At 44.4% G+C, this 25,455-nt stretch overlaps 1 protein-coding gene across 9 annotated transcripts in view; it reads left to right on the forward strand.

The window, feature by feature from the left end:
• LOC106578818 (uncharacterized) overlaps positions 1 to 25,455 on the forward strand; it is a 217,957-nt gene that overhangs the window by 113,001 nt on the left and 79,501 nt on the right. For all 9 annotated transcript variants that reach the window (XM_082965733.1, XM_082965731.1, XM_082965732.1 and 6 more), the window contains one exon: positions 11,010 to 11,696. In XM_082965733.1, coding sequence (XP_082821859.1) covers positions 11,010 to 11,696 — 687 coding nt within the window. The remainder of the gene's footprint in view (positions 1 to 11,009; positions 11,697 to 25,455) is intronic.

Below are 25,455 nucleotides of genomic sequence, written 5' to 3' on the forward strand. Positions count from 1 at the left end.
CCCACAGATCTATGCTACGTGCTAACAGTTGGAGAGAAGAGGAGAGGGATCCCACAGATCTTTGCTACGTGCTAACAGTTGGAGAGAAGAGGAGAGGAATCCCACAGATCTATGTTATGTCTGACAGTAGCACAGAAAGAGAGAGAGAGGGATCCCACAGATCTTTGCTACGTGCTAACAGTTGGAGAGAAGAGGAGAGGGATCCCACAGATCTTTGCTACGTGCTAACAGTTGGAGAGAAGAGGAGAGGGATCCCACAGATCTTTGCTACGTGCTAACAGTTGGAGAGGAGAGGAGAGGGATCCCACAGATCTATGTTATGTCTGACAGTAGCACAGAAAGAGAGAGAGAGGGATCCCACAGATCTTTGCTACGTGCTAACAGTTGGAGAGAAGAGGAGAGGGATCCCACAGATCTTTGCTACGTGCTAACAGTTGGAGAGAAGAGGAGAGGAATCCCACAGATCTATGCTATGTGCTGACAGTAGCACAGAAAGAGAGATAAACACTGAGAGAGACAGAGATAGAGCTATCTCTTACAGGCCTGTCCTGTGCAGACAGTTGCTAAGAAAGAGCGTGAGAATGTGTGTGAGAGAGTGTTTGTGTGTAGGAGAGAAAGAGAGCGAGAGAGAGAGAGACCCCACAGCGCCCCAGGACAGCAACACAATTAGGCCCAACCAAATCATGAGAAAAAAAAGCATGAGAATGTGTGTGAGAGAGAGAGAGAGAGAGAGAGACAGAGAGAGAGGCAGGCTGTCTATCTGACTATGATATAGAGTGTTGGTCTATTACTATTTATAGATTCTTAACTAACAGGAGTCAGACATTTACCCCTAGCCCGATGAGAACCACAACAGCTGCCTGTCAGATTAGAGCTGAAGTTTAGTCCTTGTGATAAAACGGGAAGTCTGAAGGGCTGATGGCTAGATCTGGACCAAACGAACACTCTTCACCACCAGGTGTCCACTGTTGACAGATTAGAGCCTGGACACGAGCACAATAAACAGGTTACGTTGTCTACTGTCTGGATGGAACCTTCTGGTTTTTTTCTGGTTTGTATTTAGACTGAGGCTGGTCATTTGTCAAGTTGTGGTCCAGACAAGAGTTTCCAGTCTGGCTGTTCATGGGTATGGTTGGTTTAAAAAAAAATGTAATCTTTATTTCACTAGGCAAGTCAGTTATTTAAGAACAAATTATTATTTACAGTGATGGCCTATCGGGGAACAGTGGGTTGACGGCCTTGTTCATGGCCAGAATGACAGATTTTTTTTTATCTTGTCAGCTCTGAGATCTGATCCAGCAACCTTTCGGTTACTGGCCCAATGCTCTAAACCCTACCCTACCATACCACACCACACCACACTGTACCACACCACACTACACAACACTGTACCACACCATACCACACTGTACCATACCACACTATACCACACCGTACCACACTGTACAGCACCACAATATACCATACCACCCCACCCCACACCACACCACACTACACTATACAAATCAAATTTATTTTTTCAAATCAAATTTATTTTTATATAGCCCTTCGTACATCAGCTGATATTCTCAAAGTGCTGTACAGAAACCCAGCCTAAAACCCCAAACAGCAAGCAATGCATGTGAAAGAAGCACAGTGGCTAGGAAAAACTCCCTAGGAAAAACTCCCTAGAAAGGCCAAAAACCTAGGAAGAAACCTAGAGAGGAACCAGTCTATGAGGGGTGGCCAGTCCTCTTCTGGCTGTGCCGGGTGGATATTATAACAGAACATGGTCAAGATGTTAAAATGTTCATAAATGACCAGCATGGTCAAATAATAATAATCATAGTAGTTGTCGAGGGTGCAACAAGCACGTCCGGTGAACAGGTCAGGGTTCCATAGCCGCAGGCAGAACAGTTGAAACTGGAGCAGCAGCACGGCCAGGTGGACTGGGGACAGCAAGGAGTCATCATGCCAGGTAGTCCTGAGGCATGGTCCTAGGGCTCAGGTCCTCCGAGAGAAAGAAAGAAAGAGAGAAAGAGAGAATTAGAGAGAGCATATTTAAATTCACACAGGACACCGGATAAGACAAGAGAAATACTCCAGATGTAACAGACTGACCCTAGCCCCCCGACACATAAACTACTGCAGCATAAATACTGGAGGCTGAGACAGGAGGGATCAGGAGACACTGTGGCCCCATCCGATGAAACCCCCGGACAGGGCCAAACAGGCAGGATATAACCCCACCCACTTTGCCAAAGCACAGCCCCCACACCACTAGAGGGATGTCTCCAACCACCAACTTACCGTCCTAAGACAAGGCCGAGTATAGCCCACAAAGATCTCCGCCACGGCACAACCCAAGGGGGGGCGCCAACCTAGACAGGAAGACCACGTCAATGACTCAGCCCACTCAAGTGACGCACCCCTCCCAGGGACGGCATGGAAGAACACCAGTAAGCCAGTGACTCAGCCCCCGTAATAGGGGTAGAGGCAGAGAATCCCAGTGGAAAGAGGGGAAACCGGCCAGGCAGAGACAGCAAGGGCGGTTCGTTGCTCCAGCATTTCCGTTCACCTTCACACCCCTGGGCCAGACTACGCTTAATCATAGGACCTACTGAAGAGATATGTCTTCAGTAAAGACTTAAAGGTTGAGACTGAGTCTCCGTCTCTCACATGGGTAGGCAGACTTTTCCATAAAAATGTAGCTCTATAGGAGAAAGCCCTGCCTCCAGCTGTTTGCTTAGAAATTCTAGGAACAATTAGGAGGCCCGCATCTTGTGACCGTAGCGTACGTGTAGGTATGTACGGCAGGACCAAATCGGAAAGATAGGTAGGAGCAAGCCCATGTAATGCTTTGTAGGTTAGTAGTAAAACCTTGAAATCAGCCCTTAGACGTTCCGCTAGCGGAACACCTGCTCCAATATCCAATGATAGGCGTGGCGCGAATTACAAATTCCTCAAAAAGACAAAAACTTCAATTTTTCAAACATATGACTATTTCACAGCATTTTAAAGACAAGACTCTCCTTTATCTAACCACACTGTCCGATTTCAAAAAGGCTTTACAGCGAAAGCAAAACATTAGATTATGTCAGCAGAGTACCAAGCCAGAAATAATCAGACACCCATTTTTCAAGCTAGCATATAATGTCACAAAAAACAAAACCACAGCTAAATGCAGCACTAACCTTTGATGATCTTCATCAGATGACAACCCTAGGACATTATGTTATACAATGCATGCATGTTTTGTTCAATCAAGTTCATATTTATATCAAAAACCAGCTTTTTACATTAGCATGTGACGTTCAGAACTAGCATACCCCCCTCAAACATCCGGTGAATTTACTAAATTACTCACGATAAACGTTCACAAAAAACATAACAATTATTTTAAGAATTATAGATACAGAACTCCTCTATGCACTCGATATGTCCGATTTTAAAATAGCTTTTCGGTGAAAGCACATTTTGCAATATTCTCAGTAGATAGCCCAGCCATCACGGCTAGCCATTTAGACACCGACCAAGTTTAGCCCTGATCAAACTCCGATTTACTATTACAAAAGTTTCATTACCTTTGTTGTCTTCGTCAGAATGCACTCCCAGGACTGCTACTTCAATAACAAATGTTGGTTTGGTCCAAAATAATCCATCGTTATATCCGAATAGCGGCGTTTTGTTCGTGCGTTCCAGACACTATCCGAAATGGTAAAGAAGGGTCGCGCGCATGGCGCAATTCGTGACAAAAAAATTCTAAATATTCCATTACCGTACTTCGAAGCATGTCAACCGCTGTTTAAAATCAATTTTTATTCTCGTAGAAAAGCGATAATATTCCGACCGGGAATCTCCTTTTCGGCAAACAGAGGAAAAAATCACAAAGACGGGGGCGGGCAGGTCACGCGCCTAAGCCCACAGTCCCTTGATCGGCCACTTGAGAAAGGCGATAATGTGTTTCAGCCTGGGGCTGGGATGACGACATTCAGGTTTTTCCCGGGCTCTGAGCGCCTATGGACGACGTAGGAAGTGTCACGTTAGAGCAGAGATCCTTAGTAAAAGATAGAGATGGCAAAGAAGTTCCAGAAATGGTCAGACAGGCCACTTCCTGTAAAGGAATCTCTCAGGTTTTGACCTGCCATTTGAGTTCTGTTATACTCACAGACACCATTCAAACAGTTTTAGAAACTTTAGGGTGTTTTCTATCCATATGTAATACGTATATGCATATTCTAGTTACTGGGTAGGATTAGTAACCAGATTAAATCGGGTACGTTTTTTATCCAGCCGTGAAAATACTGCCCCCTAGCCATAAGAGGTTAACAGGAAGCCAGTGTAGGGAGGCTAGCACTGGAGTAATATGATCAATTTTTTTGGTTCTAGTCAGGATTCTAGCAGCCGTATTTAGCACTAACTGAAGTTTATTTAGTGCTTTATCCGGGTAGCCGGAAAGTAGAGCATTGCAGTAGTCCAACCTAGAAGTAACAAAGGCATGAATACATTTTTCTGCGTCATTTTTGGACAGAAAGTTTCTGATTTTTGCAATGTTACGTAGATGGAAAAAAGCTGTCCTTGAAACAGTCTTGATATGTTCTTCAAAAGAGAGATCAGGGTCCAGAGTAACGCCGAGGTCCTTCACAGTTTTATTTGAGACGACTGTACAACCATCCAGATTAATTGTCAGATTCAACAGAAGATCTCTTTGTTTCTTGGGACCTAGAACAAGCATCTCTGTTTTGTCCGAGTTTAAGAGTAGAAAGTTTGCAGCCATCCACTTCCTTATGTCTGAGACACAGGCTTCTAGCGAGGGCAATTTTGGGGCTTCACCATGTTTCATTGAAATGTACAGCTGTGTGTCATCCGCATAGCAGTGAAATTTAACATTATGTTTTCGAATGACATCCCCAAGAGGTAAAATATATAGTGAAAACAATAGTGGTCCTAAAACGGAACCTTGAGGAACACCGAAATTTACAGTTGATTTGTCAGAGGACAAACCATTCACAGAGACGAACTGATATCTTTCCGACAGATAAGACCTAAACCAGGCCAGAACTTGTCCATGTAGACCAATTTGGGCTTCCAATCTCTCCAAAAGAATGTGGTGATCGATGGTATCAAAAGCAGCACTAAGATCTAGGAGCACGAGGACAGACTCAGAACCTCGGTCTGACGTCATTAAAAGGTCATTTACCACCTTCACAAGTGCAGTCTCAGTGCTATGATGGGGTCTAAAACCAGACTGAAGCGTTTGGTGTAAATTGTTTGTCTTCAGGAAGGCAGTGAGTTGCTGCGCAACAGCTTTTTCAAAATTTTTTGAGAGGAATGGAAGATTCGATATAGGCCGATAGTTTTTTATAATTTCTGGGTCAAGATTTGGCTTTTTCAAGAGAGGCTTTATTACTGCCACTTTTAGTGAGTTTGGTACAGATCCGGTGGATAGAGAGCCGTTTATTATGTTCAACATAGGAGGGCCAAGCACAGAAAGCAGCTCTTTCAGTAGTTTAGTAGGAATAGGGTCCAGTATGCAGCTTGAAGGTTTAGAGGCCATGATTATTTTCATCATTGTGTCAAGAGATATAGTACTAAAACACTTTAGTGTCTCCCTTGATCCTAGGTCCTGGCAGGGTTGTGCAGACTCAGGACAACGGAGCTTTGGAAGAATACGCAGATTTAAAGAGGAGTCCGTAATTTGCTTTCGAGCAGCAGTGAGATCATGATCTTTTCCTCAAAGAAGTTCATCACTGCTGAATTGAGAGCCATCCTCTCCTGGGGAATGCTGCTTTTTAGTTAACTTTGCGACAGTATCAAAAATACATTTCGGATTGTTCTTATTTTCCTCAATTAAGTTGGAAAAATAGGATGATCGAGCAGCAGTGAGGGCTCTTCGATACTGCACGGTACTGTCTTTCCAAGCTAGTCGGAAGACTTCCAGTTTGTTGTGGCGCCATTTCCGTTCCAATTTTCTGGAAGCTTGGTCCGAGCTCGTGTATTTTCTGTATACCAGGGAGCTAGTTTCTTATGACAAATGTTTTTAGTTTTTAGGGGTGCAACTGCATCTAGGGTATTGCGCAAGGTTAAATTGAGTTCCTCGGTTAGGTGGTTAACTGATTTTTGTCCTCTGACGTCCTTGGATAGGCAGAGGGAGTCTGGAAGGGCATCAAGGAATCTTTGGGTTGTCTGAGAATTTATAGCACGACTTTTAATGCTTCTTGGTTGGGGTCTGAGCAGATTATTTGTTGCGATTGCGAACATAATAAAATGGTGGTCCGATAGTCCAGGATTATGAGGAAAAACATTAAGATCCACAACATTTATTCCATGGGACAAAACTAGGTCCAGAGTATGACTGTGGCAGTGAGTAGGTCCAGAGACATGTTGGACAAAACCCACTGAGTCGATGATGGCTCCGAAAGCCTTTTGGAGTGGGTCTGTGGACTTTTCCATGTGAATATTAAAGTCACCAAAAATGTGAATATTATCTGCGATGACTACAAGGTCCGATAGGAATTCAGGGAACTCAGTGAGGAACGCTGCATATGGCCCAGGAGGCCTGTAAACAGTAGCTATAAAAAGTGATTGAGTAGGCTGCATAGATTTCATGACTAGAAGCTCAAAAGACGAAAACGTCGTTGTTGTTTTTTTTGGGGGTAAATTTAAATTTGCTATCATAAATCATAAATGTTAGCAACACCTCCGCCTTTGCGGGATGCGCGGGGGATATGGTCACTAGTGTAACCAGGGGGTGAGCCCTCATTTAACACAGTAAATTCATCAGGCTTAAGCCATGTTTCAGTCAGGCCAATCACATCAAGATTATGATCAGTGATTAGTTCATTGACTATAACTGCCTTTGAAGTGAGGGATCTAACATTAAGTAGTCCTATTTTGAGATGTGAGGTATCACAATCTCTTTCAATAATGGCAGGAATGGAGGAGGTCTTTATACTAGTGAGATTGCTAAAGCGAACACCGCCATCTTTAATTTTGCCCAACCTAGATCGAGGCACAGACACGGTCTCAATGGGGATAGCTGAGCTGACTACACTGACTGTGCTAGTGGCAGACTCCACTAAGCTGTCAGGCTGGCTAACAGCCTGCTGCCTGGCCTGCACCCTATTTCATTGTGGAGCTAGAGGAGTTAGAGCCCTGTCTATGTTCGTAGATAAGATGAGAGCACCCCTCCAGCTAGGATGGAGTCCGTCACTCCTCAACAGGCCAGGCTTGGTCCTGTTTGTGGGTGAGTCCCAGAAAGAGGGCCAATTATCTACAAATTCTATCTTTTGGGAGGGGCAGAAAACAATTTTCAACCAGCGAATGAGTTGTGAGACTCTGCTGTAGAGCTCATCACTCCCCCTAACTGGGATGGGGCCAGAGACAATTAATCGATGCCGACACATCTTTCTAGCTGATTTACACGCTGAAGCTATGTTGCGCTTGGTGACCTCTGACTGTTTCATCCTAACATCGTTGGTGCCGACGTGGATAACAATATCTCTATACTCTCTACACTCACCAGTTTTAGCTTTAGCCAGCACCGTCTTTAGATTAGCCTTAACGTCGGTAGCCCTGCCCCCTGGTAAACAGTGTATGATCGCTGGATGATTAGTTTTTAGTCTAATACTGCGGGTAATGGAGTCGCCAATGACTAGGGTTTTCAATTTGTCAGAGCTAATGGTGAGAGGCTTCGGCGTCTCAGACCCCACAACGGGAGGAGCAGAGACCAGAGAAGTTTCGGCCTCCGACTCCGACTCACTTAATGGGGAGAACCGGTTGAAAGTTTCTGTCGGCTGAATAAGCGACACCGGTTGAGCATTCCTACAGCGTTTCCCTCCAGAAGCCGTGAGAAAGTTGTCCGGCTGCGGGGACCGTGCGAGGGGGTTTATACTAACGTTACTATCTGTACTTACTGGTGGCACAGATGCTGTTTCATCCTTTCCTACACTGAAATTGCCCTTGCCTAACGATTGCGTCTGAAGCTGGGCTTGCAGCACAGCTATCCTCGCCGTAAGGCGATCGTTCTCCTGTATATTATAAGTACAACGACTGCAATTAGAAGGCATCTGTTACTTAGCTTCGGCTGTTTGAAGTCCTGACGAACCATGTCCAGATAAAACCTCCGGTGTGAAAAAGTTGAATGAAAAAAGTTGAGTGAGGGAAAAACAAAAAATATACGGTAATGAAAAAGTAAAAACCGTGAAGTAGTCAGGTAGCAAAGTAAGATCGGCAACAAAACGCACAGCAGCACGTAAACAAGTCTGCAAGTTGTGACGGGATTGGAGTAAGAGGATTGGTACAGCGGGGTTAGCATCCCTTATTAGCCAGCAGGACAAAAAAAACATACCACACTATACCATAACACAGTATACCATTCCACACCACACTATACCATACCACACCACACTATACCATACCACACTATACCATAAAACATCACACTATACCATACCACACTATACCATACCAGACCATACCATACCGCACTATACCATAAAACACCACACTATACCATAGCATACCACACTATACCACACCATACCACACTATACCATACCACACCCCACCACACTATACCATACCACACCACACTATACCATACCACACTATACCACACTATACCATACCACACCACACTATACCACACTATACCACACTATACAACACTATACCATACCACACTATACAACACTATACCATACCACTCCACACTATACCATACCACACTATACCATACCACACTATACCATACCACACTATACCATACCACACTATACCACACTATACCATACCACACCACACTATACCATACCACACTATACCACACTATACCATACCACAACACACTATACCATACCACACCACACTATACCACACCATACCACACCATACCATACTATACCACACCACACTATACCACACCACATTATACCATACCACACTATACCACACCACACCATACTGTACTATACCATACCACACCACACTATACCATACCACACTATACCATACCACACTATACCACACTATACCATACCACAACACACTATACCATACCACACCACACTATACCACACTATACCACACCATACCATACTATACCACACCACACTATACCACACCACATTATACCATACCACACTACACCACACCACACTATACCACACCACACCACATTATACCACACCACACCATACCACACCACACCACACCACACTATACCATACCATACCACACTATACCATACCATACCATACCATACCACACTATACCATACCACACTATACCATACCATACCATACCATACCACACTATAAAATACTATACCACACCACACCACACCACACTATACCACACCACACCAAACCACACTATACCACACCACACCACACTATACCACACCACACCAAACCACACTATACCACACCACACTATACCACACTATACCACACCACACCAAACCACACTATACCACACCACACCACACTATACCATACCATACCATACCATACCACACTATAAAATACTATACCACACCACACCACACCACACCACACTATACCACACTATACCACACCACACCAAACCACACTATACCACACCACACCACACTATACCACACCACACCAAACCACACTATACCACACTATACCACACCACACTATACCACACTATACCACACCACACCAAACCACACTATACCACACCACACCACACCACACTATACCACACCACACCACACCACACTATACCACACCACACCAAACCACACTATACCACACTATACCACACCACACCAAACCACACTATAGCACACCATACCATACCACACCACACCACACCATACCACACCACACCATGCCACACCATACCACACCATACCACACCATACCACACCATGCCACACCACACCACACCACACCACACCACACTATACCACACCATACCACACCACACCACACTATACCACACCATACCATACCACACCACACCACACCACACCACACTATACCACACCATACCACACCATACCACACCACACTATACCATACCACACTATACCATACCACACTACACCATACCATACCACACCATACCACACCACACCACACCACACCATACCACACCACACCACACTATACCACACCACACCATACCATACCACACCACACCACACCATACTACACCACACCACACCATACCACACCATACAACACCACACCACACTATACCACACCATACCACACTATACCATACCACACTACACCATACCATACCACACCACACCACACTATACCACACCATACCACACCACACTATACTATACCACACCATGCCACACCATACCACACTACACCATACCATACCACACCACACCATACCACACCACACTATACCACACCACACCACACCACACTATACTATACTATACCATACCATACCATACCATACCATACCACACTATACCATACCACACTATACCACACCACACCACACCATACCACACTATACCATACCATACCACACTATACCACACCACACCACACCATACCACACCACACTATACCATACCACACTATACCATACCACACTATACCATACCACACCATACCATGCCACACTATACCACACTATACCACACCATACCACATCACACCACACTCTACTATACCACACTATACCACACTATACCACACCACACTATACCATACCACACTATACCACACTATACCACACCACACTATACTATACCACACCATGCCACACTATACCACACTATTCCATACCATATCACACCACACTATACTATACCACACTATACCATACCACACTATACCACACTATACCACACCACACTATACCATACCATACCACACTATTCCATACCACACTATACCATACCATACCACACTATACCATACCACACTATACCACACTATACTATACCACACCAAACAGCCAACAAGTATGTGTATGTTTGTGTGTGTAGGTTGTTAATCCACTTGTCTCCCTCCTGTTCTGTCCAGGTCCTCCCTGACAGAGGCTGAGCAGACTGAGGAGAGGAGTAAGCCTCCTTCTGTCACCTCCTCCTCCCCACCTCCTCCCCCTGTCACCTCCTCCCCAACTCCTTCCCGTGTCACCTCCTCCTCTCCTCCTCCCCCTGTCACCTCCTCCCCACCTCCTCCCCCTGTCACCTCCTCCCCACCTCCTCCCCGTGTCACCTCCTCCTATCCTCCTCCCCCTGTCACCTCCTCCCCTCCTCCTCCCCCTGTCACCTCCTCCCCACCTCCTCCCCCTGTCACCTCCTCCTCTCCTCCTCCCACATCTCCTGGACAAGTATTCCAGTACCCTCCTGCCCTCCCTACCTACCTTCAGGAAGACTTTCCCACCCCTCCTACCATTCCTCAAGAGAGGCTGCCCCCAGAGGTCCAGTCGACTGAGCCCAACAGACCACCTCCTGCATCCCCCCAGGCTCCAGCAGAAGCCCCAGCAGCTCCGGCTTCTTCCCCACCTGAAGCCCTTGCAGCAGCCCCGGTTTTCCCGCCTCTACCTGTACCTCCACCCTCTGAGAGTCGGGACATCACATTCACCACCACTACATTCTCTGAACCCCCGACAGAAGCCTCAGCAGAACCCCCAGCCTCCCTACCTCAACCTCCACCCCGTGAAGAGGACACTATCTCCACCCCTGCACCCTGTGACCCTACACCCAGGTATGGTTCCCTCTATGTTGCTATATTGGACCAGTGTCATATACACGTATAGTACCAGTCAAAAGTTCACCTACTTGCACACCTACTTATTCAAGGGTTTTTCATTATTTTTTACTATTTTCTACATTGTAGAATAATAGTGAAGACATCAAAACTATGAAATAACACATATGGAATCATGTAGTAACCATAAAAGTGTTAAACAAATCAAAATATATTTTATATTTTGAGAGTCTTCAAAGTAGCCACCCTTTGCCTTGATGAAAGCTTTGCACACTTGAATTACAAAGACCAGCTTCTCCAACAACAAGTACCAGTCCCATCTTAACCTGTTGGGGTGTAGGCGGCAGTATTTTCACGGCCGGATGAAAAAAACGTACCCAAATTAAACTGGTTACTACTCTTGCCCAGAAACTACAATATGCATATTATTAGTAGATTTGGATAGAAAACACTGACGTTTCTAAAACTGTTTGAATGGTGTCTGTGAGTACAACAGAACTCATATGGCAGGCAAAAACCTGAGAAAAATCCAACCAGGAAGTGGAAAGTCTGAGATTTGTAGTTCTTCTTTTGATTCTCTATCAAAACTACAGTTTCTGTGGGGTCACGTTGCACTTCCTAAGGCTTCCATTGGCTGTCAACAGCCTTCAGAAAGTGGTTTGAGCATTCTCCTGTCACTGGGCAGAGTATAGGAACATAACATACATGTATTGTGTAACATAATGTCCTAGGAGTGTCATCTGATGAAGATCGTCAAAGGTTAGTGCTTCATTTAGCTGTGTTTTGGGTTTTATTGACACATGTCCTTGCTTGGAAAATGGCTGTGTGATTATTTTTGTCTATGTACTCTCCTAATATAATCTAATGTTTTGCTTTCGCTGTAAAGCCTTTTTGAAATCGGACAATGTGGTTACATCAAGGAGAAGTGTATCTTTAAAATGGTGTAAAATTAGTTGTATGTTTGAGAAAGTTGAATTATGACATTTTGTTGTTTTTGAATTTTCCGCCCTGATATTTCACTGGCTGTGTCCTGCAGGTAGCCCATAGAAGTTAACCACTTCAATAGAATAAGGCCAGCTTTACCTCTACTTCTAAGGCTGGTACTCAATTGTATAGTATTTTATTTTTTATTTTTTATTTAACATTTATTTAACTAAAGTAACCCATTATTCTCTCTAAGAACACATTTATTTCAATGCGCAATTGAGTGCACTTGACAGTGATTATTTATGTATGGAAACTTTTCCATTTGAACATTCTGCTCCAGTCCTGCTAGGTTAAAATTTGACTCATTTGTTTGTCATTGAGTTGATTTCAGAGAGAGTGAAAGAGAGAGAGCGAGAGAGAAAGAGCTTGAGAGCGATAGAGAGAGAGCGAGAGAGAGAGAGAGAGAGTGAGAGAGCGAGAGAGAGAGAGTTGTGTGTGTGTTTGTTGTAGGCTTAGTGAGAGCTGTAGTGTGTGTGTGTGTGCTTCTATAACTCTCCTCACAAGGATAGTAAAATAAGGAAAATTCTCCATCGTGGGGACATTTCCCAGGTCCCCGTGAGGAAAAAGGCTATTTTAAGCTTAGGGGTTAGAATTAGGTTACGGTTACAATTAGGGTAAGGGTAAGGGCTAGGGTAAGGTTTAAGGTTAGAGGTTAGGGAAAATAGTATTTGGAATGGAAATACATTTTTAGGCCCCCACGTGGATACAAGTGTGTGTAAGTGTGTGTGTGTGTGTGTGTGTGTGTGTGTGTGTGTGTGTGTGTGTGAGTTGACTTGATAAGTACATAATGCCTTGTAATCATGTTTTTCCATCATGCACTTTCATATTCCACCAGCAGAGGGCAGGTATGACCCAATGATGTCATATCAACACTGTCAGAGAATTCACAGCCTGTCTCTCTGCACCCTGCTGTCTGCGCTATGCAGTTAGGTGGTGCATAAAGTAGAAACACAATCCATTGGGTTTTCCCATTCAAATTGATGATGGCATCATGGGTGGACTGGCAGCCATTGCGAGTGTACCTATAGGAGCCAAACAGGAAGTAAAATCATTCTATTTCTATGGTGCAGAGTGCATAGACAATCCCAGCTAAGACATACACTGTATATATAAAAGTATGTGGACACGTCTTCAAATATGTGGATTCGTCTATTTCAGCCACACCTGTTGCTGACAGGTGCATAAAATTGAGCACATAGCCATGCAATCTCCATAGACAAACATTGGCAGTCGAATGACCCATACTGAAGAGCTTAGTGACTTTCAACGTGGCACCGTCCTAGGATGCCACCTTTCCAACAAGTCAGTTCATCACATTTCTGCCCTGTTAGAGCTTCCCCAGTCAACTGTAAGTGCTGTTATTGTGAAGTGGAAATGTCTAAGAGCAACAACGGCTCTTAGTGAAGTGGTAGGTCACACAAGCTCACAGAACGGATATTGCATATTGTTATGTTTGGTAGCACTTATTTATTTTTCCTTTGCCTCCAACCCCTTTACATACGTGGAACGGATATGGGTGGGGCTAGGTCTACATAGAGGTGCTGTTTTCAGAAAATTCACAAAAGCTCTGACGAAGGCCGTTAGGCCGATACGTAAGCTTATTAAATATCAGTGATACTATCAAGAACAGTGTGCGGTTTCCTTTTTTTCCTTCATTTGAGACGACTGTACAACCATCCAGATTAATTGTCAGATTCAACAGAAGATCTCTTTGTTTCTTGGGACCTAGAACAAGCATCTCTGTTTTGTCCGAGTTTAAGAGTAGAAAGTTTGCAGCCATCCACTTCCTTATGTCTGAGACACAGGCTTCTAGCGAGGGCAATTTTGGGGCTTCACCATGTTTCATTGAAATGTACAGCTGTGTGTCATCTGCATAGCAGTGAAATTTAACATTATGTTTTCGAATGACATCCCCAAGAGGTAAAATATATAGTGAAAACAATAGTGGTCCTAAAACGGAACCTTGAGGAACGCCGAAATTTACAGTTGATTTGTCAGAGGACAAACCATTCACAGAGACGAACTGATATCTTTCCGACAGATAAGACCTAAACCAGGCCAGAACTTGTCCATGTAGACCAATTTGGGTTTCCAATCTCTCCAAAAGAATGTGGTGATCGATGGTATCAAAAGCAGCACTAAGATCTAGGAGCACGAGGACAGACGCAGAACCTCGGTCTGACGTCATTAAAAGGTCATTTACCACCTTCACAAGTGCAGTCTCAGTGCTATGATGGGGTCTAAAACCAGACTGAAGCGTTTCGTATACATTGTACGTCTTCAGGAAGGCAGTGAGTTGCTGCGCAACAGCTTTTTCTAAAATTTTTGAGAGGAATGGAAGATTCGATATAGGACGATAGTTTTTTATAATTTCTGGGTCAAGATTTGGCTTTTTCAAGAGAGGCTTTATTACTGCCACTTTTAGTGAGTTTGGTACAGATCCGGTGGATAGAGAGCCGTTTATTATGTTCAACATAGGAGGGCCAAGCACAGAAAGCAGCTCTTTCAGTAGTTTAGTTGGAATAGGGTCCAGTATGCAGCTTGAAGGTTAAGAGGCCATGATTATTTTCATCATTGTGTCAAGAGATATAGTACTAAAACACTTTAGTGTCTCCCTTGATCCTAGGTCCTGGCAGGGTTGTGCAGACTCAGGACAACGGAGCTTTGGAGGAATACGCAGATTTAAAGAGGAGTCTGTAATTTGCTTTCTAATGATCATGATCTTTTCCTCAAAGAAGTTCATGAATTCATCACTGCTGAAGTGAGAGCCATCCTCTCCTGGGGAATGCTGCTTTTTAGTTAACTTTGCGACAGTATCAAAAATAAATTTTGGATTGTTCTTATTTTCCAACACAAAAAGCTTATTTATCTCAAATGTTGTGCAAAAATTAGTTTTCATCCTTTTTAGTGAGCATTTCTCCTTTGCCAAGATCCATCCACCTGACAAGTGTGCCATATCAAGAGGCTGATTAATGATCATTACACAGGTGCACCTTGTGCTGAGGACAAAAAAGGCAACTAAAATGTGCAATTTTGTCACACAACACAATAACACAGATGTCTCAAGTTTTGAAGGAATGTGCAATTGGCAAGCTGACTGCAGCAATGTCCACCAGAGCTCTTGCCAGAGATTTTAATGTTCCTTTTTTAGAGAATTTGGCAGCACGTCCAACCGATCTCACAACCACAGACCACATGTACGGTGTCGTGTGAGTGAGTTTGTTGATGTCAACGTTGTGAACAGAGTGCCCCATGGTGGTGGTGGGGATATGGTATGGGCAGGCATAATTGCATTTTATCTATGGCAATTTGAACACACAAAAATACATTTTTTAAAAATGTTTTATTTAACTAGGCAAGTCAGTTAAGAACCAATTCCTATTTACAATGACAAAAATACCATGTGATGGACAATTTTCTTAAAGAATCTGTGACCATCAGATGCACATCTGTATTCACAGTCATGTGAAATCCATAGACTAAGGCCTAATGAATTGATTTCAATTGTCTGATTTCCTTTATATGTTACTCAGTAATATCAGTGAAATTGTTGCATGTTGCGTTTATATTTTTGTTCAGTGTATATTTTGTGTTTCAGCTTTTTGAAGCTGTTGTACAAAACCACAAGTAAAAAGACACAAAAACAAAACTTAAGAAATGGAAGCATAGAAACAGAGCACATAGAACAGATCGACTGCGTCTTAGACTTGCTGTCAATGAGAATCACAGATCTATAACACACATTTCTATCTGAATTTTGTCAGGTCGCCAGAAAAAGTTATATATTGTGGCTTTCAATTATATAAATGTTTTGCATATGTCACATAGCATACTGTAAGACTACCTGTAATTGTAGTATTACTACAACCTATTTGGCATTCATACATCTATGAAAACCCCATATAAATATATACCTAGCCCAGTGTTTTAGAGAAGAGTCTTACATCTTAGAGATTTTACAGAATATAGTTCTAGATGTTTTTTTTTTGTATCCTGGGGGCATAGCTGAACGAACTTGGCATACATAAATTCATAATAACCCCCTTCTCCCAGTGAAAACAGTGCCCAGGGAATATAGTACTGCAGGCTAGTGAAGAGTGGTGCAGCGGCAGTAGCTATTATTTATGATGATGTGTAAATAGAATAGAAGCAGAGAGGGAAGCAGAGCCCAGAGGGTAGCAACAAGGAGCCCTGCTATTGGCTGTGGAAGAGAGGAGGAAGGAGTAGCCCTGCCATTGGCTGTGAAGGGGAGGATCGTATCTATAATTATTGTAATTGAAGAGACACAGTGACTTGGGAGAGAAACACATATCAGTGACAGAGTCTAGGGAGATAAAGAGGTATGGCATGGTGACAGAGTCTAGGGAGATAAAGAGGTATGGCAGGGTGACAGAGTCTAGGGAGATAAAGAGGTATGGCATGGTGACAGAGTCTAGGGAGATAAAGAGGTATGGCAAGGTGACAGAGTCTAGGGAGATAAAGAGGTATGGCAGGGTGACAGAGTCTAGGGAGATAAAGAGGTATGGCATGGTGACAGAGTCTAGGGAGATAAAGAGGTATGGCATGGTGACAGAGTCTAGGGAGATAAAGAGGTATGGCATGGTGACAGAGTCTAGGGAGATAAAGAGGTATGGCAAGGTGACAGAGTCTAGGGAGATAAAGAGGTATGGCAGGGTGACAGAGTCTAGGGAGATAAAGAGGTATGGCAGGGTGACAGAGTCTAGGGAGATAAAGATACAGGACACCCCCTGGACAGGACACTAGTCTATCTCCTGTTTCTGTAGTGAGACAGCTTGATGTACAGTACACCCCCTGGACAGGACACTAGTCTATCTCCTGTTTCTGTAGTGAGACAGCTTGATGTACAGGACACCCCCTGGACAGGACACTAGTCTATCTCATGTTACTATAGTGAGACAGCTTGATGTACCAGTGCACTTCCCTGGACAGGACACTAGTCTATCTCATGTTACTATAGTGAGACAGCTTGATGTACCAGTACACTTCCTTGGACAGGACACTAGTCTACCACGGGGCCTTACCCCCAATCCATGTCCGTAACGTTAAGTGCCAAGCAGAAACGCAGCAGTCCCATTTTAACAGTCTTTGGGATTGAACTCCCAACCCTTCCAATCTCAGGGCAGTCACTCTAACCACAAGACCACTGAGTAGGGCTAAGGTTAATCTTAGTCAAAGGGTTAACTGTAGTTGTTGGAGGGTATATAAACTCCGAGAACAACGGAGTACGAGCGAGACTAAATAATGCTTTGATTAAAACTACCACTCGGGTGATGAGAGAAATATTTAGATGAATGTTTTGTGAAAATCACGTGTCGGACAGTTTACTACAATATACTGAACAATACAGTAAGAGGCTAAATAAAATAAAAAATGTAATTCTAAGTTAAACATTGTGTACACATAGTCCCAGGATAGCAACCCTGTGAGAGGGTCTTATGGGATATAAACAGGGAGAAGAAGCAGGTTCTTGGCTCCTTCAGACATACAGACAGACTGCCAGAGACAAGGGTGAACAGACGGGTTTTATGCCCATCAGCCCTTTGGAGAGATGAATAGACGGCTGAAATGAGCTGCAGCTATCTCTCCTTTTAGTTCTCTTACTGTTGGTAGACTGAGAGGATTTAGTGAGGAAATTCATATTTTCTCAACTCTTTCTATCTAAGAAAAGGTTTTACTCCTCAGCGAGGGCAGATCTTATAGGACTGTATCTCCATGAAACCCATAGGCGGTCTTCCTCCAACCTGGCCATGGTTTAAATATGGCCTTTGAACCAACCCTCTTCGCTGTTAACACATTTACATATAAAATAAAAACACAAATAAAAAATGTAACCTTTATTTAAACTAGGCAAGTCAGTTAAGAACAAATAGTTATTTACAATGACGGCCTACCCCGGCCAAACCCAGACGACACTGAGCCAATTACGCACCGCCCTACGGGACTCCCAATCACAACCGGATGTGATGCAGCCTAGATTTGAACCAGGGACTGCAGTGATGCCTCTTGCACTGAGCTGCGGTACCATAGACCGCTGCACCACTCGGGAACATCTGGCGACCCACATTCATCATGCACACCAGGGTTATGAATCTTTCACAAAAAAAAAAATCTGCCAATGAAATAACTTCCAGTGCCCTGCCTGACTTTCTCAGCTGCTGAGCGGGTAGCAGAAGTGCATGGGCTGATGTTGCTGCTACTTTTTGAGAGAATGTGTGTTGTGTCATTTGTGTGTGTGTCTGTGTCTGTGTGCGTGTCTGTGTGTGTGTGTGTGTGTGTGTGTGTGTGTGTGTGTGTGTGTGTGTGTGTGTGTGTGTGTGTGTGTGTGTGTGTGTGTGTGTGTGTGTGTGTGTGTGTGTGTGTGTGTGTGTGTGTGTGTGTTTGTGTGTGGCTGTGTGTAGTCCTCATTCAGTGTGAAGCATTTTAATCACAACACATAAGTGGTTCTCGTCAACCATTCCAACATTATATCTCGGTGTTTAAAAGTCTTTGATGAAGACCGCTAATGGCAACTGACCAGCACATTCACACACCTATCTTGATGCTTTACTATAGACTGCTTTGTGTCTATTGCTGTCTTCCTTCAGTAGCGTGTTTAGCTTCATTACTGTAAAAAGAGTGTCCTCTCCAGTTGAATGAGTTTCTAGAAGTGACTACTAGACTATTGGGATTTGGACAGTTGACTGACAGGCAACAATCCCATCAGGATCACTGCTATTGAACGTCTGTGTGAATACTTAAGTGATCATTCCTGAGAAGCCGGTGTTTGTAGGATATATCGGTACAGGTGTTGTTGCGTATCGGGCCGGCAAACCAATATATCCCCCAAACACTGGCTTCAAGGGCATTATCACTTTTATACAACGGGTTACCAACATACTCAAATAATGATTTACACATTTACATTCAAAATGTTGTATATATTTTTTTATTTTTATTTATTTATTATTATTATTATTTTTTATGCCTTAGACCACTCACCCTCAAAATGTTATTTTGATGAATTTCTTTATACTATTTCATCCTTCCACAAGATGTAGTTCCGACACAAGTCTAGAGTTGGCTGGTCGTTCGTTCAAGCTGGCTGGTCGTTCGTTCAAGCTGGCTGGTCGTTCGTTCAAGCTGGCTGGTCGTTCGGTTCAGTTGACAGAGACGCGACCCAGTCGTTCAGTCTTTTTGTTCTGTATCTATGGACACGACCCAGTCGTTCAGTCTTTTTGTTCTGTATCTATGGACGCGACCCAGTCGTTCAGTCTTTATGTTCTGTATCTATGGACGCGACCCAGTCGTTCAGTCTTTATGTTCTGTATCTATGGACGCGACCCAGTCGTTCAGTCTTTATGTTCTGTATCTATGGACGCGACCCAGTCGTTCAGTCTTTATGTTCTGTATCTATGGACGCGACCCAGTCGTTCAGTCTTTATGTTCTGTATCTATGGACGCGACCCAGTTGTCATGATGGCTGGCAACGTTGTTATTCCTTGCGTGCTAGCTAACCAACTTCAGCTAACACAGTCAAGTCAAACAGTGCTGCCAGAATAACAGTGATGTTTTTTTTGGTGATACATCCACAACAATGAGCTAATGAAGTGTGATTTCACCTGGCATAGAAAATTGCTCTAAGATATGCCAATTAGCAGATGAGTTTTATCTAATGCGAAGCGTGTATAGATTTTACACATGGGTCGTCGCAGGAATCAAACCTATAACCCTGGTGGTGCAAGAGCCATTACCAACAGGACCACTGGACACCGTTCAGAGGAACTAGCCAACTACACAGCTAACACAATTGCTTCAAACTGAAGCTGAAATGACAGCAAACCAGCTGCATTTCCTGTTTTCTATTGACATTTCATTATAGATATCCATAAAAAAATGATGCTGATTCATGATTTCAATTGGCTGAGAAAAGCTGCCTGTCTGTCTCCTCCCGACTCCTTCATTTTTATGGGACAGCTGGAGATTGAAATTCAATATTGAGACAATAATACAAATGTCGGACAGAAAGACAGGAATGTTTATACAAATCTCCGCTGTTGAAAACCAATTGGTAGTCTAAACTAAATGTGGGATAATATATAGATGCTTTTTATTGTGGAGATCTAGTATATAAAATGTCAGTCGTGTAAAGTACTTAAGTAAGAATACTTTAAAGTACTACTTAAGTCGTTTTTTGGGGGGGGGTATCTGTACTTTACTATTTATATTTTTGACTACTTTTACTTTTACTTCAATACATTCCTAAAGAAAATAATGTACTTTTTACTCTGTACATTTTCCCTGACACCCAAAAGTACTCGTTACATTTTGACAGGAAAATGGTCTAATTCACACACTTATCAAGAGAACGTCCCTGGTCCTCCCTACAGCCTCTGATCTGTCCGACTCACTAAACACAAATGCTTAGTTTGTAAATTATGTCTGAGTGTTGGAGTGTGCCCTTGGCTATCCCCCCTCCCCCCCAAAAAATGTAATAATACAAATTGTGCCGTACGCTTTGCTTAATATTGTAATGCGTGTTGTGTGTGGAGGACCAAGACGCAACAGGGAAGTGTATACTCATCTTCTTTTTTAATATTGAAGAAGGAGAAACAAATAAAACACGTATACAATTAACGGAAACGACACTAACAGTTCTGTCAGGTGATAAGCACAAAACAGAATACAACTATCCACAAACCCCAAAGGAAAACAGGCTGCCCAAGTATGACTCCCAATCAGCGACAACGATGTACAGCTGTCCCTGATTGAGAGCCATACCAGGCCAAAACAAAGAAAAACAAAGCATAGAAAAAAGGACATAGAATGCCCACCCAAATCACACCCTGACCAAACCAAAATAGAGACATAAAAAAGGCTCTCTCAGGTCAGGGTGTGACAGTACCCCGCCCGAAAGGTGCGGACTCCGGCCGCAAAACCTGAACCTGTAGGGGAGGGTCTGGGTGGGCATTTCTCCGCGGTAGCGGCTCTGGAGCGGGACGCAGACCCCGCTCCACCACTGGCTCACCCCACTTTTGTAGCGCCTCTAGAGCGGGGTCCCTCGCCGCGGGCCCCGGACTGGCTGCGCTGGATTCTCCAGGCTGGGGAGACCCACTGGAGGCCTGGTCCGAGGAGGAGGCACAGGATAGACCAGGCTGGGGAGACGCACTGGAGGCCTGGTCCGTGGAGGAGGCACAGGTTAGACAGGGCTGTGGGGGAGCACTGGAGATCTGGTGCGTAGGCTTGACACCCCTCCTCCAGGCTGAATGCCCACTCTAGCTCGGCCCCTCCAGAGCGCAGGCACAGGTCGAACCGGGCTGTGGGGGAGCACTGGAGATCTGATGCTTGCTGCACGCACCTCTCCATTTGGCTCAATGCCCACTTTCGCCCGACACAGTGCGCAGAGCCGGCGCAGGATACCCTGGACCGAAACGGCGCACTGGAGACCAGACGCGCTGAGCTGGCACAATCCGCCCTGGCTCGATGCCCACTCTTGCATGGCACTTGCGGGGGGCTGGCATGTAGCGCTCCGGGCTATGAGCGCGTACTGGAGACACTGTGCGCTTCACCGCATAACACGGTGCCTGACCAGTACTACGCTGCTTCCGGTAAGCACGGGGAGTTGGCTCAGGTCTATCGCCTGACTCCGCCAATCTCCCCGTGTGCCCCCCCTCCAATTTTTTGGGGGGGCTGCCTCTCGTGCCTGCTGCGCTGCCTTGCCTCATATCGCCGCCTCTCAGCTTTCGCTGCCTCTAGTTCCTCCTTCGGGCGGTGATATTCCCCAGCCTGGTGCCATGGTCCTGCCCCATCCAAGATCTCCTCCCAGGTCCATGACTCTGTATAGTCCTCCTGTTGCTGCTTCCTCCGCTGCTTGGTCCTTTGGTGGTGGGTAGTTCTGTGACGCGTGTCGTGTGTGGAGGACCAAGACGCAACAGGGAAGTGTATACTCATCTTTTTTTTTAATATTGAAGAAGGAGAAACAAATGAAACACATATAAAATTAAAGGAAACAACACTAACAGTTCTGTCAGGTGATAAGCACAAAACAGAATACAACTACCCACAAACCCCAAAGGAAAACAGGCTGCCTAAGTATGACTCCCAATCAGCGACAACGATGTACAGCTGTCCCTGATTGAGAGCCATACCAGGCCAAAACAAAGAAATACAAAGCATAGAAAAAAGGACATAGAATGCCCACCCAAATCACACCCTGACCAAACCAAAATAGAGACATAAAAAGGCTCTCTCAGGTCAGGGCATGACAAATATAAGGAATTTGAAATGGTTTATCATTTTACTTCTGATATTTAAGTACATTTTAGTGATTCCATTTAATTTAGATACTTTTAGACTTTTGCTCAAGTAGTATTTTACTGGGTGACTTTCGGTTTTAGTTGAGTCATTTTCTATTAAGGTATCTTTACATTTACTCAAGTATGACAGTTGAGTACTTTTTACACCACTGATGAGACAGTGGATTGTTCAGTCAGATGGAACAGAGTAAAGAGGCATTTTAACATCATAGATTTAGATTAGATTTAGCCAGCGGTAACTTGTGGAATAGACACCGGCTGGAATGCTGATTTAACCAATCAGCATTGGTTAAATCAGCATATACTCATTGTATAAATATGTGTAACATGTGTTAAATGTGTGTATGATTTTCCTTTCTCCATATTTGAAAATATCTCATTGTGTGAACACTTCTAGTACTAAATGTTTTGCCCCCCCCATAATATTGTACTGGACTGGGATGAGTGGAATGATTTGTATGACTGGATCCTTGTTTATTCAGGTAGAGCTACAGTGCCTGACCTGACACTTGTCAAATTCCTCCTGTAACTCCAGACACTGCAAGTTCAGGGAGTCTCAGTCATTCTACACTACTTTCCCAGGAGTGGACGAGTATTTCTCATATTTCAGACTGTCTACTTTCCCAGGAGTGTACAATGGACTAGTATTTCTCATATTTCAGACTGTCTACTTTCCCAGTATTCCAACTGCTTCTATCCAATGAATGGGCAGTGTTTGTGTGTGTGTGTGTGTGTGTGTGTGTGTGTGTGTGTGTGTGTGTGTGTGTGTGTGTGTGTGTGTGTGTGTGTGTGTGTGTGTGTGTGTGTGTGTGTGTGTGTGTGAGAGTGAGTTGGGTGAACTTACTAACCCACAGCCATTAGAGACCCATTTTTTTTGCTCTCTCTCTCTCTCTCTCTCTCTCTCTCTCTCTCTCTCTCTCCTTCTCTCTCTCACACACACACTATAAAAGGCGGATCAGAAACATGATTATAACAGAAAGACTCATAACAAATAGAAAGGCTGAATCATCTCTGAGGTTTGATGAGACAGAGACAGAGTGGTAGTGGTGAGACAGAGTGGTAGCGGTGAGACAGAGTGGTAGCGGTGAGACAGACAGAGTGGTAGAGCTGAGACAGACAGAGTGGTAGTGGTGAGACAGACAGAGTGGTAGTGGTGAGACAGAGACAGAGTGGTAGCGGTGAGACAGAGACAGAGTGGTAGCGGTGAGACAGAGTGGTAGTGGTGAGACAGAGTGGTGAGACAGAGACAGAGTGGTAGTGGTGAGACAGAGACAGAGTGGTAACGGTGAGACAGAGTGGTAGCGGTGAGACAGAGTGGTAGAGGTGAGACAGACAGAGTGGTAGAAGTGAGACAGAGTGGTAGTGGTGAGACAAAATGGTAGAGGTGAGACAGAGACAGAGTGGTAGCGGTGAGACAGAGACAGAGTGGTAGTGGTGAGACAGAGACAGAGTGGTAGTGGTGAGACAGAGTGGTAGAAGTGAGACAGAGTGGTAGTGGTGAGACAAAATGGTAGAGGTGAGACAGAGACAGAGTGGTAGCGGTGAGACAGAGACAGAGTGGTGAGACAGAGACAGAGTGGTAGTGGTGAGACAGACAGAGTGGTAGAGCTGAGACAGACAGAGTGGTAGTGGTGAGACAGACAGAGTGGTAGTGGTGAGACAGAGACAGAGTGGTAGCGGTGAGACAGAGACAGAGTGGTAGTGGTGAGACAGAGACAGAGTGGTAACGGTGAGACAGAGTGGTAGAAGTGAGACAGAGTGGTAGTGGTGAGACAAAATGGTAGAGGTGAGACAGAGACAGAGTGGTAGTGGTGAGACAGACAGAGTGGTAGAGGTGAGACAGAGACAGAGTGGTAGAGGTGAGACAGACAGAGTGGTAGAGGTGAGACAGACAGAGTGGTAGAGGTGAGACAGACAGAGTGGTAGTGGTGAGACAGAGTGGTAGTGGTGAGACAGAGACAGAGTGGTAGTGGTGAGACAGAGTGGCATCTCTGGTCCCTGGGGATCCCGCAGAGTGGCTATGCGGTAATGTAGAGATGAGATGACTGAGACAGGCTTGGCATTACTAAAGTATAATGCACTTGTCTTTTCTGGGAAGAAAGTGATGTCTCCTTTGGAATGTACGTTGCTGTAAAGGAATCGAAACGAAATGAATCAGAGAGCATCACCTCTGGCGACGCAAAACTGGTGGAAATTAGGTCATTTGATGCTGTTGGAAAATGTTTGATGTTTTCCCTCTTTTTGTTTAAATGTATAGAAATGCTATTGGAGTGTGACAGTAGTATTATCATTTGTGTGATAGATATAGACAGATTTCACATGAGCATTATAGAAACAGAGAGGGAGAGAGGGAGGGAGGGGAGGTAGAGAGAGAGAGGGAGGGAGAGGAGGTAGAGAGAGAGACAGAAACAGAGAGAGGGAGGGAGAGGAGGTAGAGAGAGAGACAGAAACAGAAA

The sequence above is a fragment of the Salmo salar genome, chromosome 19 (genome assembly GCF_965601325.2).
Source record: "Salmo salar chromosome 19, fSalSal1, whole genome shotgun sequence".
Lineage (NCBI taxonomy): Eukaryota > Metazoa > Chordata > Actinopteri > Salmoniformes > Salmonidae > Salmo > Salmo salar.